Here is an 18,709-nt window from a genome sequence, read left to right on the forward strand (position 1 = left end):
GGTACGAGATTGGTTTAGAATCTTTTAGATGGGGCATATACACATTTGTGTAGCACATATTTGTAAAGTGAGTCAAATCACTCGAGGAAAAAGTCGTGAAGAACAGAAGTTTGTATCACTCAGATAATCCGGTCAAACCCGGAGACTCTGGGTAGTTACGTTATCGAGTAGCCGAGAGCTTCATTCGGAGCCTCACTCGGAGTGTCCGGCACATCCCGGATAGTCCGGACCAACCCGGAGGCTCCGGGTTAAGTTAGAGTAGTGGCTAACCGAGTGCCTTCACCGGAGGATGGCCCGGATACTCCGGAACCTGGATATTCTGAATTCACCCGGATGCTCCGGGCCAGTCAAGTAAAAAGGCAGAAACCGAGCGCCTCTTCCGGAGGTTCACCCGGAGGGTCCGAACCCGGATACTCCGGATGGCTGTTATTTTCCAGATTTCGTTTATATCGTTTAGTATTGCGTTGATTCACATATATTATAATTCTAGCATGTTGTTAAGCTTTGTGGCATACCTTTTTGCACTTCATTCATACTCATTGCATTACACATGTTGATTCTTTTTAAGAACGTCGATCCGTCGATTCCGGAGGCCCAGGGCGATCCCGGCGCGCCCCGCCTATTTGAGCCAGTGCATCTAGGCAAGCAACTAAGAATATGGTTTGCGCTCTCGGTCATGAGCATGCTTCTGTCCATCTGCATCGGTCGTAGAGTTTCAAGTATGGTTTGTGGTTCGGTATGTGGGAGATGGTGATGGTGGTTCTTGTTACTTATTGATACACATGTTGGTTACAGGTACTTTTGTTCAGCTGTTAGTTGCAGGGTAGTTTTCATATGTTTTGATTAAGTTTCAGTCGCTCACACATATGTCTAGGATGCTTAGTGCATATGTTTTACCTAACCTGTGGCTCATCCTTGCTAATGATTAATGTATAATTCTTGGAGTCGAGCTATGTATATGTGATCTATATGGTTTAAGTCTTGCGAGTATCTTCATACTCATGCCTGCGCTTTCAGGTACTCCTGTTGCTGGGGAAAGGGCTGTTTTGGCTACTTCATGCCTGCCGATCTTGGTGGCAGGCAAGAGTAGTGCATCCTACTCGGAAGGTGGCGTGTTGAGACGGTGCCTAAGGGCATGTGGCATCGTTCTCTTTTGTTGTTCATAAGTTTAACTTTCCGCTGCGTAGTTCTTTTGTGGTTAGGAGTTGAGGGGTTTTGTCTCCTCCTAGCTCGCTTTTGTTGTAAATTGTTGAAATCAGTTGCAATGCTTAATACATGTAATATAAATGTTTATTACTCGCTCTTTATTAAGCTATGTTGTGATGTACATATTGGAAGGCATGTGTTCCGATCCTTGGGCATAAAACATGTGCCGGGACTACCGGAATGATATTCTGGTTAATCATCGAGCTTGTGATTATGAATAATGATCCTCTTGGTGATTAATTAGAATATTATTTGGACGATTCCCCACAACCGACTAGTTCCATCCAATTGGACTAACTATCCTATTACATGTCTGCCCTATCCTCCCTAAAGTTGATAGAAAGAGTCCGTCGAACTCTCGCCTCTATTTGCCCTTGAATGAGTTAAGGAACCACTTATACTCCTCCTTGGAGTGGTAGCTCACCTTTTCGGGGATCGGACGACGACCGACATAAGGTCTAGGGAAGGTGGACAACGCAAAGACCCTGCTAGGGCCGCTGACTCGGCAGACCTCCCTTCCGCTTCATCTTCGACTCTTTCTCTTCAACGATCTCCTTCTCCAGAAGGTCCCAATTGACCCCCTCCTCGTCATCGGAGATATCGATGACCTCGGCCGAGGGATCCGCCCAAGCGGGAGATCAAGATGGACTGGTAGGGGGCGGCCTTTTTTGGAAGGGCGTGAGATCGATGGTCGCCTACTTCAACCTTGCAAGCATACCCGTGACAACCGCTGCCTCTGGAAGCACCACTGAGAGCAGATCCGGAGCCAGAGGCGACTCTGCCCCCACCGAGCCGTCCGAGATCATCGACCTCTCGGGCGATGAAGGTGGAGAGTACGCCATGGCCTCAGGGCCTGTAGACACTAGAGAGTAGAATGCAGGACGGGATGGAGGCGAATGGACTCTAGGCACTAAAGGCTTGAGGGTGAGAAGGAAGGTGAGAGGGTATTTCAAAAGGCCATCAAGCACTCCTCTTTTTAAACCACAGCGACACCCCAACCAGTGCAGTCTTCAAACTGCTCGAAACCCGAGGGGGCACATAGAAGGAACCAAGAGTCCTTCAGGTCATTCATACTCGAAACCCGCAGGCATACCTTTTTGCACTTCATTCATACTCATTGCATTGCACGTGTTGATCCTTTTTAAGAACGCCGATCCATCGATCCCGGAGGCCCAGGGCGATCCCGGCGCCCCCCACCTATTTGAGCCAGTGCATCCAGGCAAGCGACTAAGAATATCGATCCCTCTTGTGTAATTGGATAAGTTTAAAATTGATGAAATATGCTTATGTACATGCATGTTTAGTGAGTCAGTGTCAGGTACCAATGGGTAGAACCTATGCCGATTGCATTCTTCTACTTTGAATACTTGTGTATTTATATTTCTTGTAGCATTGAGATGTTGTCAATGTCTAGGTATGAGTTCGACTTATATGCTTAGCCATGCTTAGGTCATTCTGTAGAAGTCGAACGACGGCGCATCCCGTTGTTCGTGAGCATATGACCTTCTTATGATTTACACTTGTTGAGGTTGAGATGGTTGTATTTGTGGTGAGTATGAGACGAGGTGTGGGCGGTGCTAGGAGGTGTTTTGTCCTGCCCGGATGTGGAGTTCCCTTGGATAGGTCGGTAGAGGAAACCGGATACCGTAGACCGCTTTGCGTCGGTTAAGCACCGATCATCGGTGTTGTTGGCTTTAGCACTTACCTTACTCACCACATGCCGATCTAGTGGTAAGGCAGGCCAAATACCTTCGCAGCTGTGGCTTTTTGGGTGTGGACATCGACGGTGTGAGCGGGCGGGCTTGTAGCGGTACTAGTTACTCTGGGAGTAGTGTCTTTGCGACACAAGGAACATAATGAGATGCAATGCAAATACAACAAAAGTAAGATAGAGTATATATAAAGGCAACTCCCCCTCACACAATGCCATAGGGATGATACACACCAAACTCTCCCCTCAAATAGGCAAATCTAATAGCATCTAGAGGCTTGGGGAAGATATCGGCTAACTGGTGTTCGGTATTTCGAGTCTATGTCTCCCTTCTCGTTGTGGTCTCTCAGAAAGTGGAATCTCACATCTATGTGTTTAGTTCTGGAGTGTTGGAATGGATTATTAGCTAGGCTTATGGAACTAGTGTTGTCACACAAATGTGGCAAACTCTTGAAATCTAGCCCAAAGTCCCTCAAGGTAACAACCATCCACAAAATCTGTGAGCAACAGTTAGCAGCAGCTACATATTCAGCTTTAGCGGTAAACTACGCAACGCTAGACTATTTGCGAGAAGACCAACACACATGAGAAGTACACAAGAAATGACAAGTACCAGAGGTACTCTTTACGACAATTCTACAACCAGCAAAATCCACATCAGAAAAACCTTGAAGAGAAAGCGAAGAGGTAGTAGAAAACTAGAGTCCATACTCGAGAGTGTGCTTAAGGTACCTCAGAATGTGTTTCACCGCTTGGCGGAGAGACATCCTCGGTGAAGTATGGAAGCGTGCGCAGAGGCAGACGGCGAAGTGGATGTCCAGTCTTGTCATCGTCAGGTACAGGAGGGAGCCAATCATGCTCACGAACTTTCGCTGGTCCACCACTTCGCCATCTTCATCTGGATCAAGCATGGTCGAGGTAGTCATCGGTGTCGCTAAGGTCTTTGCGTCGCTCATGTCGAACTTATTCAGCAGCTGCTTGGTGTACTTTGTCTAGTGGATGAATGTACCCTGCTTGCGTTGCTTGATTTGAAGTTCAAGGAAGAAGTTGGGCTCACATATCATCGACATCTCAAACTCCCTACTCATAGTTTCTGCAAACTTGACCACAAGTGCATGAGAAGAGCCACAAAAAATGATATCATCCACTTAAATCTGAACAAGTAGAAAATCTTTGCCATGCCTGCGAGTGAATAAAGTTTTATTAACTGACCTATGACATACACATGCTCTAACAAGAAAGACCTAAGCATATTATACCAAGCTATAGGTGCTTGCTTAAGCTCATACAAAGCTTTTTAAAACTTGTATACTCTGTGAGGGTACTTGGGATGCTCAAAGTCTAGGGGTTACTTGACATAGACCTCTTTCTTTATGAAATCATTTAGGAAAGCACTCCCGACATTTATTTAATACAGCTTGAAACCCTAGGATGCCACAAATGTTAGGAGGATCCTAATGGCTTCTAGCCTAGCTACCGGTGTAAAAGTCTCTCCAAAGTATATCCCCTCAATTCGAGTAAAACCCTGAGCCACTAGTCTATCCTTGTTTCTCACTACAGACCCATCCTCCCCATATTTGTTTTTGAAAATCCATTTTGTGCATATGGTGTGAACATTAGGAGGTGGCTCTACAAGGACCCAAACTTGGTTTCTCTCAAAAATTTCAAGCTCTTTATGCATGGAATTGACCCAATTTAAACCAGATAAAACATGTCTAACATTATGGGGCTTAAAAGAAGCAACAAATGCAGAATCAATGAAATGAGCATGAGAAGTAGATTTGGACTTCGTTACCCTCTCATCGAGATCTCCGATCATCATGTGTGGGGATGTCATCGCTAAATGTGTTGATAGGCCTCACGCCGTGAGAGAACCTCCCCCTCAAACATAGCTGGTGCAGGCTCGAGAGCAATTGAAGTAGATGTAGAGGCTGCAGAGGCTGCAGGACCCTCTGCTGGAGTAGAAGCAGGAGCCAGCTCTGGAGCAGGTGTGGTCAAGGGAAGTAGTGGATCATCTTCATCATTATCGAGAGCTGGAAGGTCACCATCTATAAAGATGCTCTCGCTCATCTCCTAATCTCCTGCACACTCAAAGGCAGAACTAGCACATGGGGTTGTTTCATCAAAAATCATATCAAAGGATTCCATGATGATGTTAGTGTCAAGATTATAAACCCTATAAGCATGACTATGAAGAGAATACCCTAATAAAATACCATCAGAAGAACACAACTCAAACTTGTTGAGATTGCCATGCTTTAGAATGAAGCACCGACAACCGAAAACTCTCAAATGTGAAACCTTCGGCTTCCTCCAAAAGCGCAGCTCATAAGAAGTCAAATTCAATATTGAATGCAAGAGAATCCGATTGGAGATGTAGCATGCTGTGCTTATGGCCTCTGCCAAAAACTTCCTAGGAATCCTATGCTCATCAAGCATCATCTTAGCCATCTCCACCAAAGTGTGATTCTTTCTCTCAACCACGTCATTCTGTTAAGGAACGCGTGAAGCAGAAAATTGATGCTCAATGTCATGTTCAAGGCAGAAAGCATTTAAGAGATAGTTCTTGAACTTGGTGCCATTATCACTGCGAATTGCTTTCAATGCACCTGTGAGTTCTTTGAACAATCTCAAAGCTAAGCTCCAAAAGTGTGAGAATATTTCATCTTTGCTTACAAGAAAGACAATCCAAGAGTAGCGAGAGTAATTGTCAATAATAATAAGTACATACCACTTCCCACCCGCTGAATGAACCCGGAAAGGACCAACAATGTTCATATAGAGAAGTTCTTCCGGTCGTTCAGTCATCACCAAATTGACTAGTGGGTGAGGAGCGACAACCATCTTGCCATACCGACAAAGAGCACAAACAAGATTCTTCTCAAACTTGAGCTTGGAAAATCCTCGGATCAAGCCTAGAGCACTCGAACAAGTAAGCTGATCAAAGCTCATGTGCCCTAATATCCTATGCTACATCCAAATTTCAGAAAAAGGTTGAACAAATAAACACCAAGAAGAACCAGAACCTCAGAAAAATTGGCTCAAAAAACTCTCCCAACTCGAGAAATCTTGCAAATTAAAGCGCTAGAAGAATTAAGAACTCGAGAAGTATCGTGCTTGAAACACACTTCTAAGTCCTCATCTAGCAACTGAGATACAGAAAATAGGTTGTATCCTAGATGCTCAACCAAAGCCACATCTTTGAGAGTAAAACTCTTATTTACCTTTACCGCTCCTTTGGTCTTCACTCTACCTTTCCGATCATCCCCAAAAGTGATGTACTCGTGATGCTTTGTCGAATTAAGGCTAGAGAACCATGATGAATCTTCGGTCATGTGGTGCGAATAACCAGAGTCAATGAGCCACTTGTTCTCCAGGCCTCCTCCTGCCACCTACATAGAAGAATAATAGAAGGTGGATGGCTCAGTACTGGGATTAGTCAAAAACCTTCTAGGAATCTAGTACTTTGTCATCTACCTTGAAGCAGAAATAGTAGGAGCATGCAACTCAACACCAACACATTGGGGACGTGTATCACGATGGAGAACACCAAGCTCTTACATGTGGACTAAAACCATAGAAGTTATGGTAAAATCCACGCCGGACAACACCTCTAGGAAGAGACTGAAAAGCACTAGAGACTCGTAGGTAGGAGTGATGAAAAGACTCATGTACACCAATAGAGGGGCGGTACATGTCTCGGGTACTCCACTCTCACTCACGCCTCTCATCTCTCCTACGATGAAAGTAGAATCTAACAAGGTGACCCTCTCTCTAGCAGTAGGTGTGGTGATAGCGTTTCTCGAGAATACAACTATCAGTCACTCTAGGCTCTCTCACATGTGCTCTCATCTTAGGTTGTGGAGATCTCTTAGATGTGAGTTTTTTCTTTGTAGGTTGAGGTGTAGGCTTGTTCTTTTTTGGTATGGATTGTGATGCATTGATCTTAGCTTTTTTTTGACTCTAGTGTAGTGGGTGGGGTAAGTACCGTCTTTCTAGAACTGGTGTAAGCAACAACTCTCTCAAAATCCAAACCTAAATCTAACCCAGCTTTATCAGCACACATCTTGGTCTTGGCCAAGATCAAATCCATTTTACCCTTGCATTCTGAGCACTTCTCCATAAGAGAAAGGAGGTATTCATTCTCAACCATGAGCTTTTCAACTTGCTCTCTAACCCAGCTGAGCTTGTCCTTAAGGATCATGCAGGTGGGACACTTAAGCTGCACATCCGTATAACTCTTAGCACTCTCTAATCTAGAATCTAGCTCATTTATGCGTTTGTCTTCCACTTCAACATCCTTTAAAAGCAAAGAGCAATTCTTGCAACCGCCTTAGAGAGTAGGTCTAAACTACTCCTCAAGGAGCTTTTCTCGGTAGTCTCAAGCCGACTGTGACTTGAGCATGCACAGTTTGAAGCTCGGCAAGCTCACTCATGATAACCAAACAACTCTCACAATCCTCATCCTCAACCTTGGCCTAGACCTAAGCAACTCAACATCAGAATAAACATACTCTTAGGTCTAAGCTCCTTCAACTCATACATAACTTTCTTAAGTAACCTATCCTGGCTAATGAGAGTATAATTCAAAGTATCGACTTGAAACTTGAATGAATAACAAAACAAAAATACAGTCACCGAAAGAAGCAACTCTCTAAGTTGATGGTCTAGAGGCAAGAAAATTCAAGATTCTCTCAAATACATGAGTATATGAATGTTTATACCTTTAGCAACAAGAAGAACAACTTCCTAAGGTTGAAAAATCGCAGTTCAAAAGCAAAAACAAAAATCAACAAGAAAAACACAATCGAAAAAGGAAAACTTGCAAACTTGCAAGGGAACCAATAGAAAGATACTAGAAAGAAGAGGATTCAAGAATATGCAAAAACATAAAATTCATTACTGAAAGAGGTCAACTCTATTTTAAGCAGATTACAAGAATTTTTCTCTCAAAAACTCTTACTTATTACATAGCTAAGTACTCATCTTTCTCTCCTCCAAAACCCTAGCACTAGACTCTCAAATGGGTGGCACAAGGGGCTCAAGTGATTGGTTCAAGTCCTCTTATAGCCCTACCCCTCTATTTATAAGCCTAGAAAACTTGATTTCTAAGTTTCCTAATTTTTTCCCAAAATACCCCTATCTTGTAGTACACTTTTACCTACCACCGTGGATATTTTAGTTCATTTTCTTTTTCATTCATCAAATGGTCATGGCGCCTTCACGACTTAGCTTCGTCTCGACACAAGCTTTATGATGGTGCAACACAATCCTTCAGTCCTCTCACGGTTTTGAGGGCAAACCACGAAACCAAATCACACTTCTCAAAGTGTGACTAGTCGCCACTTGCTTCCACTTGAAGCGAGTGCTCCGATGATGACGTGTGTCCTATGTCTTGCAATCTTGACTGCCAGTAAGTCTCTCACGATCCCTCGGGTCATCTTGTCACTTGCATCGGTATCCCTTTCGTTTGATTTTATCAACATGATATCTTCATCCTCTGTTTCATGCTTTGCTTAACCTTTACGTATACAGCTAGAATCACCCTTGACTCTTCCTAGTCTCCTTGATCGTCTGGCACCAAGCCTCCTGCTTAGCCCCGATCATCCCATCATTGACCGCCAAGTTGAATTCATTACCTGCACACAATGAGACAAGTAAACATGTTTCTCTAACTCCAAACCAAGTTAGTTCAAAACCAAAATCAAAGTCCTCGGTTCAAAATACATTGTACTAAAAACGTGAACACCAGATGATCCGATGTGTTTTGCCTCTGAACACCGGACCATCTGGTAAGTGTAGCACTATCTGTTCTAGGAAAAAATTTCTCTCTACAAGAAAAGATTTGGTGGAAGCTTCCGATGATCTCATGCCCATCACCGGATAATCCGACGTGTGTGAATCCACCGAACCGCCCTTCTGCAACCTCTCTATAACAAAAGACCCGGCGATATCCTCCGATGCTCACACTGAAACACCGAACTATTCGATGTTTGCTCTCATTTCCTCTTCAACACTAAATGCTTCGGTGCTCACTTCACTGTATTATCGGACTATCCGGTGTGGTCAAGAACCCACACACCGAATGTTCCGGTGAGGCGCTTTTTCTAGAATTTGAAATAGTCTGCTCCAATTCAAACTTTGATTAGCCATAAATAAGAACACGCACAAACAAGCTCATGTCAACCAAAATCATCTCAAATCTAACGTTGTGAATGACTCATCATACGAAACCAAGACACATTTCAACTTGGTATCTCACAATTCCAATATACTATCAGCATACATACTCGTATGTTGACACAAACGAGCAACACAATAGTTTTAGGACATGTTTGTTTTTTATTCCAACAATCCAGATTATGATTCTCATAACCTAAAATTTAGATTATTCGAATCTAGATTATACAATCTAAAATAAACAATATTAGATTATTATAATATTTCTTCTCTCCTCCTCCCCTACAGACTCGCTCTCCATGCAGCACCACCGTCGCCACCGATTGTCGCGGCTCCGGCCATCTCTTTCAATGCCGATGACCTCATCCTTCTCCTCTCAACCCCCCTAGCGATTTCACTCACAAGATTGCCGCACCGCCGCATCATGACGCAGCTTGGGCTCTTCACTCTTCAGCTTCCCATCTTCTCCTCGCTCCTCTTCTGTGGTGGACGATCTGGAGACAACCGCATCACCGAGAGGCTCTTTACTGCACACCGCCAAAACATTGCGACCCCACTGCCATCCTTGGGCAGCGTTGCTGCCTTGGCTATACCGGCCACACCCAATTCCACCACCACCGAGCTCGTTGCCGCTCGCCTTTGCTCCCCACCGGTGTCGCCCATAAATCTGGCACCCTGGCGTCGACACTCCTCCGACTCTGATCGGATCCGCCACCTCCCCACATTGGTGAGCCCAACTACAACTCGGGTCAGCGTGAGCTCGGAAGGCAGGAGCTCGGATCAGCATCAAGAGGGAGAGAGAGCAGGGAGAAAAAAATTCGAAATGTTATGTTTGTAATGTCAGTAGTGGGTAAATATGTGCAACAATTCATAATTCAAAAGCAGTCTTTCCCTGAATTATGGATTATGGCATAATCTACCTCTAGATTATAAAATCTGTATTGTAAAATCGACATATTTATTTTTTATTCTGATTTTAAAATCACAATCCTGAAATCATAATTAACATACAAACGGACCCTTAAAGCTAAAGAAGAAAGTCGATATATTATTTTAATTTTTTTGGCCCCACTATGCAGTAGCACCGAAGCTATTCAAGAAAAGATAATCATACTTAGCGTTCATGTGACGTGAGGGGAAGAAATCGATTTCATGTAGATTATTTATGGCCGCGTCTTCGACTATTCCAAAGACTATTCAAAAGACAGTGTAATGCATGTTGCGTATTGTATGAAGCAGTATAGGGGATTATTTAGGAAGCATGAGTGGAAAAGGACTGCATAATTTAGTATGCTAATTTAGTATGAAAATGCAAGTATAAAACTAAAGGACTGCAAGGCACAGAAAAATTGCATGAACGACTGTATGATATGTAGCAAAAAGCCAAAAACACTAGAGTTAGAATAGAGGGAAGGGCACAAAATAATTTTCCCATGACCTCATGTTTAGACTCTTCCTCTGGCTCTAGAATAAGTCGTTTCATAAGAACTTTAGAGGCCACTCATTTGTCCCAAAATGCTACATAAGAGTATTTTCCATATATTGAAGTACAAAGGCAACATGGAAAACCCATTGTCGCTCATGGTAAAACAAAGTGGTTTAGCCTCCTAAAACATCTTCCACTATACACAAAGCGTGATCGATTACATGGGGTTTTTTTGTTCATCGTGTAGTAATAGATAGAATCGTTGATGACACACAAGCTCATTCGTACATATAGACAGAATCATAGAATTGTAGCCATGGAGCTGCCAAACATTCAAATCAAAGTGATTCCCATTCCCAGTTTGCAACAAGGCAAAGAATTTCGAAATGTAGAAATTGGAAAACAAATGTAGGAACACCAAATCGATACTATATTGATATCTATAGGAATGGTTCAAAGTAAGTTTTTGTTGCTTCAGAGGAATTTTGCAAGAATCCAAAGAGAAACAGGGTTACATATATGCAGAACATAACTGAATATTTGATGAGATCAAAGCTCGTGCTAGAATTTCTCCATAATTCGAAGGAGAGCCATTTCGTTTCAAAGGAGTTTAACAAGACAAGACTCCCAAGCCATATTCTGTCCCTATCGATATATACTGAAACAACTAAACTCCTATAGTATTATCTCATCGTGTGAGATCAGCATGCTTAAAAAGACAAAAACTGTTGAATACCTTACGTGGCATGCACGCTTCCACTTTTCCTAATATGATGTCATTGCTGACTACCTTTTTGGCACGGCATACTTCGGTACAAAGTTGAGCCTATCTTTTCTAAATTTGGTTGTCACCTAGCAAAAAATGTTTTGTGAAACAGCTAGGAAGGCCTTAAAGACATTTTTTAAAATCTGGATGCTCTCTTTTATCACTAGATCATTTCGGAAGAAAAAATAATCAGCATTTTAGGCCGTCGATCCACATCGGACGTTCCATCTCTCTCCCCATCTCCTTTATATTCTCCCCTCTTCTCGTCCTAACCCTAATACACGCTTTGCCTCGTATTGCGCTTGCGCGGCGGCGCCGCCGCCTTGTGACTCTTGCTTTGGACGTCGACGATAGTTTACTTGTTGGCCTTCCTCGCGTGTGCCCTTTCTGGATGGCACGACAACCGCTTTCTCGGGGGTCACGTCCTTCTTAGGTGTCGCCACGGTCTTCTCCTTCTTGACTGCGGGTGCTACCTTCTTGGCAAGTGAGTCCTTGGCGGAGGTCTTGGCAGTCTTCGTTGGGCGGCCCCTGAGCTTCGACGTTGTGGTCTTGGCCTTGGCCTTGGGCAATGCCGCCTTGGGCTTGGCGGCGGTCTTGGCCTTAGCCTTCGGGGACGCCTTGGGCTTCGCGGCGAGTTTGGCAGCCTTGGCTTTGGTGGTAGCGGCGAGCTTGGCCCTGGTTGATGGCGGCGGCGGCGAGCTTCTTCAGCCTAGGTACTCCTGTTTAATTTTTGTTGTCATGCCTAGGTACTCTATCAGCCTTAATCTGGTTTATTATCTGGCGTGCGATTAGCCTAAGCGTGCAGCGTAATCTTGTCCGGCACACGGCAAAGCAGGTTCCTGCATGCCCATCGTGACAGCCACACAAAACCACCTTCCCGACCAGCCATCACTTGAGCTCCAATTTCTCGCTCAAATCTTCACCAAATCGAGCCAAACCACTCTCGTTCCAAAGATAGTTTCTGCCGCTACAAGTTGTAGGAATTTCGTCTAAAATGGTCTAGTGTATCAGGGGATACTGTGCCCCAAAGTTGGGAGAGAAGCACACTTGCACGGAGATTCCATAACCAGACCAGTCGTCACTTATCCACCGATTTCTCCCTGAATTATCAACAAAATTTGACAAAACCACTCCCATTCGAAAGCTGATTTCCTCCTCTACACTGCACAAAAAGTCTCAACAAAAACGATGCATCAGGTCGGGAGAAATGAGCTCGCAAATCCGGGCCAGAAGCACACATGGGAACAGGTTCGCGGCCGCAGCCGCCGACCCAGAGGCAGTATCCGAGCCACGGGGCGGCGAGCGTCCTAACCCGTCGGATCTGAGCAGATCCAACGGCTCGCGACGAGCTCCAGCCGCGTCGGCGCAGCGATCCGCGAGAGAGGCCGCTCGGCCAATCGGAGCGCGCCGCCCCGTCACTGAGCCGTCCCCTTGGCCCCCGCTATTTAAACGACCTCGTCCTCGCCTCCGTCCTCATCGCTCACCGCCGCCGCCGCCGACGCAGGAAGACACCAGCTCACGCGCGTTTCCGAGAGGTTTGGAGTGATGGCGACGGAGGAGGCTGCTGCGATCGAGGTCCCGGCGACCGAGGTGGAGGCTCCGGCCGCCGCGGAGGCGGAGGCCAAGCCCACGAAGGCGAAGAAGCCGGCGAAGGAGAAGAAGCCGGCCGCCCCAAAGAAGACGGGCGCCCACCCGCCCTACGCCGAGGTAAGGAAGCTGTGATTTCGCTGTGTTTTTTATTGGCGATTGCGATTGCTTCTTGCTTTGTTTAGGAATTTGATCTGACATGGGGTTCTGTTTTGTTTGCCTGTCGTCGTGCAGATGATCTCGGAGGCGATCGCGGCGCTGAAGGAGAGGACAGGGTCGAGCTCGGTCGCCATCGGCAAGTACGTGGAGGGGAAGCACGGCGGGAAGCTGCCGACCAACTTCCGCAAGCTGCTCACCGTGCAGCTGAAGAAGCTCGCCGCCGCGGGGAAGCTGACCAGGGTGAAAAACTCCTACAAGCTCCCCGCCGCCCACCCCACCGCCACCGCCGCCGCCGCCGCCGCGAAGCCCAAGGACAAGACTAAACTAGCTGCCGCCGCGAAGCCCAAGGCGGCGAAGCCCGCCGCGAAGCCCAAGGCTTCCCCGAAGGCCAAGGCCAAGACCGCCGCCAAGCCCAAGGCGGCGTCGCCCAAGGCCAAGGCCAAGACAGCTGCGCCGAAGCCCAGGGGCCGCCCCCCGAAGGCTGCCAAGACCTCCGCCAAGGACTCGCCGGGCAAGAAGGCAGCGCCAGCGGCCAAGAAGAAGGCCGTGGCTGCGTCCAAGAAGAAGGACGCGGCCCCCAAGAAGGCGGCTGCCGTGCCGTCCCGGAAGGGCGCGGCGAGGAAGGCAAAGAAGTAGACTGCCGTCGTCGCCGCCAACCCTTCCCACCATCCCCGCTCTTCCGCCTATAGATTCTCCCCCCTCTTTTTTCCTGGATCCATCGACAGCGTTCTCAGATGAAGTCGTGCCTAGCTTGAGTAGGTTCGTCAGTAGCATCAGCAGTAGCAGTCATCTGTAAAGAACTTGAGATGTGCCATGTTGACCGCGCCTCCCAGATCCCAATCGCGCGTATGATGAACAAGTATTTACCCTAATCTTGTCGCCAATCTTCTTTGATTCCTCCATGGGATGCCTGGATGATTCGATCAGAGAATGTTGCTGCATTGTACGAGGTAATGTCGCGGCGCGAGCGCGATTGGATTTATCCGGAGGGGACGCTGGAATCTGGACGAGGAAAGTCTTGGGCTCGCGTGCGCCGCCGAGAACGCAGCAGCAGACGAGACGAGCGCAGGCCGCGCGCGCATGCCCGGCGAGTCGAGACGCGTCAGAAAATGATCACTTGGGGAGGGGAGAGAGAGGTCGCGACGCGTGCGTGCTCCTAGGCGGGAAGACGGAATTTTGCCTCGCTCGGCGTTCGAATTTGGTGAACGGCTGCGTGGTGGGTGGGGCTGCGTGTGTTTTGTGAACGGATGCATGAAACGCGCAGCGCAGGACAGCTCAGCGATTTTTTTTATTTTAACTCTTTTTAAACTAATATTTTATTAATAGCACGAGAGGAACTAAATTTATAAGAAATAGCTACTTTTGTTACGTCAAATTTTTTGACGTGACTCTTAACTTGGTCACGCTAATTTATATGGTGTGATCAATTTGATCACACTGGTGTCCGTCCCAGCGTCTTTACACGTGGAGCCGATGTGAAAGGCTGAGTCACGCCAAATAAGCTGGTGGATGTGAAAGGCTGAGTCACGCCAAATAAGCTGGTGGGACCCAGTGTCGGATGAACAGTATCCGACATGATTTTATTTTTTTTTCTTCTTCCTTTCTCTATTTGGACAGTGGGGTTACCGTATTCTAAAATTTATGAAACTTTTTCTATAGTTCCTATAATTCATGATGAATTCACTTTAGAAGGATTCATCTTAATAACCCATGTAGATTTTAAAATAAAAAAAAATCCAAAAAGAATTACTTTTAGAACTTCTAGCAATTTTTAAGGTTTTAAATAAATTCTCAAAAATCTAAGAAAATTAACTAATATTTCTCTTATGTGTTGTAATAATTTCTAAAATTATTTCCAACCTTAGGTTATTTGGTGAAAAAATGAGTTCCTTTGCAATATTTCATTTATATGCATTTTTATCATTTCATAGTATTTAGCCTTGTAAACGTCCTCTAAATAATTAGCAATTGTGTTCGATTTTCCTCCAAATTTTACGGAGTCACGCCAAAGAATTTGGCGTGACAAAAGGGACTGGTTCCTGTAAATTTAGTTCCCCTCATGCTATTAATAAAATATTAGTTTAAAAAAGACTAAAATAAAAAAAAATCCAGCTCAGCAGAGGGGAGGGAGTAAGTAGAGTTTTTTTTATATATATATTTTAAAAATTTAATAAATAGATTCTCCGCAGGAGAAATTACAAAACTAGACGCCTGCAGCGCTCTCAGGGGGCTGCAGCTCTCTGAGAGGGCGGTTAAGGCACCTAACCGCCCCCTGAGAGGGCGGCAGGCCTAACCGCCCCCTCAGAGGGCGGGTACCGTGTGCCCGCCCGAGCCGCCTCCCTTACCGCCCCCTGAGGGGGCGGGTAGGGGTCCTTACCGCCCTCTCAGGGGGCGGTAAGGGGCCTCCCCGCCCGCCGCACTCGGCTGCCCCCCCCACCCGGCCTCTCCTATAAAAGGGGCCAAAAATAGGCCAAAATGTCATTTTATTCAGAAAAAAGAAAAAGTTGAGAAGAGGTAGGAGAAGAGAGGAGAAGAGAGGGGAGGAAGAGAGGGGAGGAAGAGAGGTCGGCGAAGCCCTACTGCATTTGAGCCGCAGGTTTGAAGATTAATTTCGGGTAAATCTTTTTTTCCTTTTTGTTGTTGTTAATTAGTGCAGTAGTAGTATATGATATATGTTTTAGACATTTATGATCTAGGGTTTAGAAAATTGTCAAATTTACTTAGAAAATTGTACGATAGCAGTGCAATGTAGAATATTATTTTTAGTATATTATTTTTACTATATTGGGGTTGTACCTGTGGACGTAGGAGGTAGCAGTATATGATAATTTACGAACCTAGGATGTAGCATTTAGAAATAATTTTATGCGATATTTAGAAATATAGTTTATTGTCTTAACATTGGTTATGTTTGCGGGTGTTTCCAGGGATGTCAGATAAATTAATTTTTCAGATATATTATGGTGAGGGTGAAATTAGGTACGGTCCTAACGGTGTAGATCTGTTTGGATTTCGGCATGTCATGAAGGGTCTTAGTAAAGCTAATGAGAGGACCATTGTGGGTGTGTGCAAATGGCTCATGCGGTTTTTCCAACTGGATCCGCAGCAACATGAGTTGAAGTTGAAAGCTGTCCTCAGCCGTGCTAGTCATGGATACTTTGGTGAGCTTGTTCCTATCGAAGCCACATCAACTTGGAGGCAGTATATAGATAGATGTTGTGAACGTGGCCCGCCGCTTGTTTTTGTTAGCTGAGGCGTACCTGAAAGATCAAATTGAGGTGAACTCTGCGGAAGCAGTAGCAGGACCAAGTGAGGCAGTGGAAGATGAATCAGAGGCGGCTAATGTCGGATCCAGGGAGGATGGTGATATTCCAGAGCTGCAACCGATGGGTATAGCTGATGAAGAGGAGCAAATCCCTAGCATCATTGAAGATATGGATTTGGAGGATAAAGAGTTGGAGGAAGGCCTTGCTGATGGGGATTCATCTGACGAGGAGGGTAATGCTCCAGTTCCTGCAGAGTGGAGGGATCATGAATTTTCGAAGCTAGTGGTTAGCGAGGCTGACCGGACACCGTGGCAGTACCATGAGAACGAGGTGTCACAGGGTGCTATATATCCTACAAAAGAGGCAGTTATTGATGCATTGAAATTCTGGTCGTTGTCTCTTCGGAGGCAATTCAAGGTTGTTAAATCCAGTAAAAGGGAGTACGATGTGAAGTGTTTGGTGCCGTAATGTCCTTGGCGGGTGCACGCATTTATAGGGAAATGGGTAGACTACTGGCAGTGCTCAATAGTTAAGGAACATAATTGTCACATTGAGGAAATAGAGTTCGCCCACTGGAACCTGTCTTTTGCTTTCATTGCAAATGTAATGTACGGGAAGATTGTGGACAACCTAAGGTATGAGCCACGATCAATAATCCGTGCTATTGAGCAAAGGTTCCAGTACACAATAAACTATACGAAGGCATCGAGGGCGAAACAAAAGGCTATTGAGATGAGGTTCGAAACATATGAAGATTCATATCACAATCTACCTCGTCAATTAGTCACAATTTGTGGAAGAAACCCAGGCAGCTACTATGATATTAAGCATTACCCCTCTACTGATGTGGAGTACAGCGGAAAAAGAGTGTTGCAGCGTGCTTTCTTTGCATTCGCTGCAACTATCAAAGAATTTCGACATTGCCGATCCATCATATGCCTAGATGGAACATTCCTGACTGGGAAGTACAAAGGGCAGATATTGTCTGCAATTGGGGTCGACGGTAACAATCAAGTCCTGCCACTAGGGTTTGCTTTCGTGGAGAGTGAGAACAGGGACAGCTGATATTGGTTCCTAGAGTGGGTTAAACATGCAATTGTTCTTGACCCATCAGATGTGTGTCTCATTCATGATAGATATGCAGGATTGTTGCAGGCTTTGCTGGATATGCAACATGGTAGCGTTCGATGGGGTGCAGCAGCACAGTGGCCAGACCTCAAAAGCAGGTGGTGCATGCGCCATATGGGTGCGAACTTCTACAGACAGTTTAAAAACAAAGAGTTAATGAAGCTTTTCAAAAAGTTGTGCAGTCAAAACCAGCAACGGAAGTTCAATGCACTATGGGCAAGACTTGATGAACTGACTCTAAAACAAACTACGGAGGCTGCACCTAACGGTGATGAACCAATAGCTCTCGGACCTCTTCCAACCGATACTCCACAGATTGTAAGGAGATCAGGCTCATCTATTCGGAGCTTCTCACAGTGGATACGTAATGTGCCAAATGAAAAATGGGCTCTGTTGTACGACAGCGGTGGTGCAAGGTATGGAGTAATGATTACAAATCTTGCAAAGGTTTATAACTGGGTCATGCGAGGAATGAGGTCCCTACCACTAGTTGGAATTGTAGAAGGCATTTTGCATGGGACTTGTAAGTACTTTATTGATCGGTATGCAGCTGCTAAGATTGTAATGGAGGACAATCGTATGCTTTACGGACGGATGCTATATGAGTACATGGAGAAGGCCAATAAGAAGGCCCACATGCATCGCGCAAATCAAGAGGGCACTACGGAGCACAGGTTCAGTGTCCTGTGTCGGGATAAGGGTCGGAGGGGGGGTAGACGTGAGCGGCATGTTCAAGAGTGTGTGCTAAGGAGCGGGACATGCATCTGTAGTTGCCAGAAGCCACAATTACTCCACAAACCTTGTACACACGTCATAGCTGCGTGTGCGGAGCACCATATCCTTCCCAGGCAATATGTTTCAAAGTATTTTATGAAAGATCAAATACTCAACACCTGGAATCATGAGCTGTATGGTTACGGCATTGTTGACACTTTTACAAGTAATCCAGGGCCTGCAAGAATATATGTGCCTGATTTGAAAAAGATGAAGAACGCACCTGGCCGAAGACAAACTCGTCGGATTCGCAACGATATGGATGAATCCGAGGCTGGCCCTAGGGTCAAGAGATGCAGTCAGTGTAATGAAATATGTCACACGTACAAGTATTGTCCCAAAAATGCACCAGGTGATGCACCTGTTGTCTAGGTGAGTTTTATGGTGCGTTGTGCTCGTTTTGTACCATTTTAATCTTCGTTAATGTTGCATATAGTGATATAGTTAATTTGCATTCAAGGTATATTGTTACTGTCTTTATCTAACAATGCATTAATGTACATGTC

The 18,709-nt window shown here is 45.5% G+C and overlaps 1 protein-coding gene across 1 annotated transcript; it reads left to right on the forward strand.

Moving 5' to 3' along the window:
• The first annotated feature begins 12,751 nt into the window (after positions 1-12,751).
• Positions 12,752-13,919, forward strand: LOC133891630 (histone H1-like). Its single transcript, XM_062332362.1, has 2 exons — positions 12,752-12,996; positions 13,111-13,919. Exons 1-2 carry the CDS (start codon positions 12,835-12,837, stop codon positions 13,669-13,671), a joined length of 723 nt encoding a protein of 240 aa, XP_062188346.1. The 5' UTR covers positions 12,752-12,834; the 3' UTR covers positions 13,672-13,919.
• Positions 13,920-18,709: the final 4,790 nt, after the last annotated feature.

The sequence above is a fragment of the Phragmites australis genome, chromosome 14, assembly GCF_958298935.1.
Source record: "Phragmites australis chromosome 14, lpPhrAust1.1, whole genome shotgun sequence".
In the NCBI taxonomy this organism is placed as follows: domain Eukaryota; kingdom Viridiplantae; phylum Streptophyta; class Magnoliopsida; order Poales; family Poaceae; genus Phragmites; species Phragmites australis.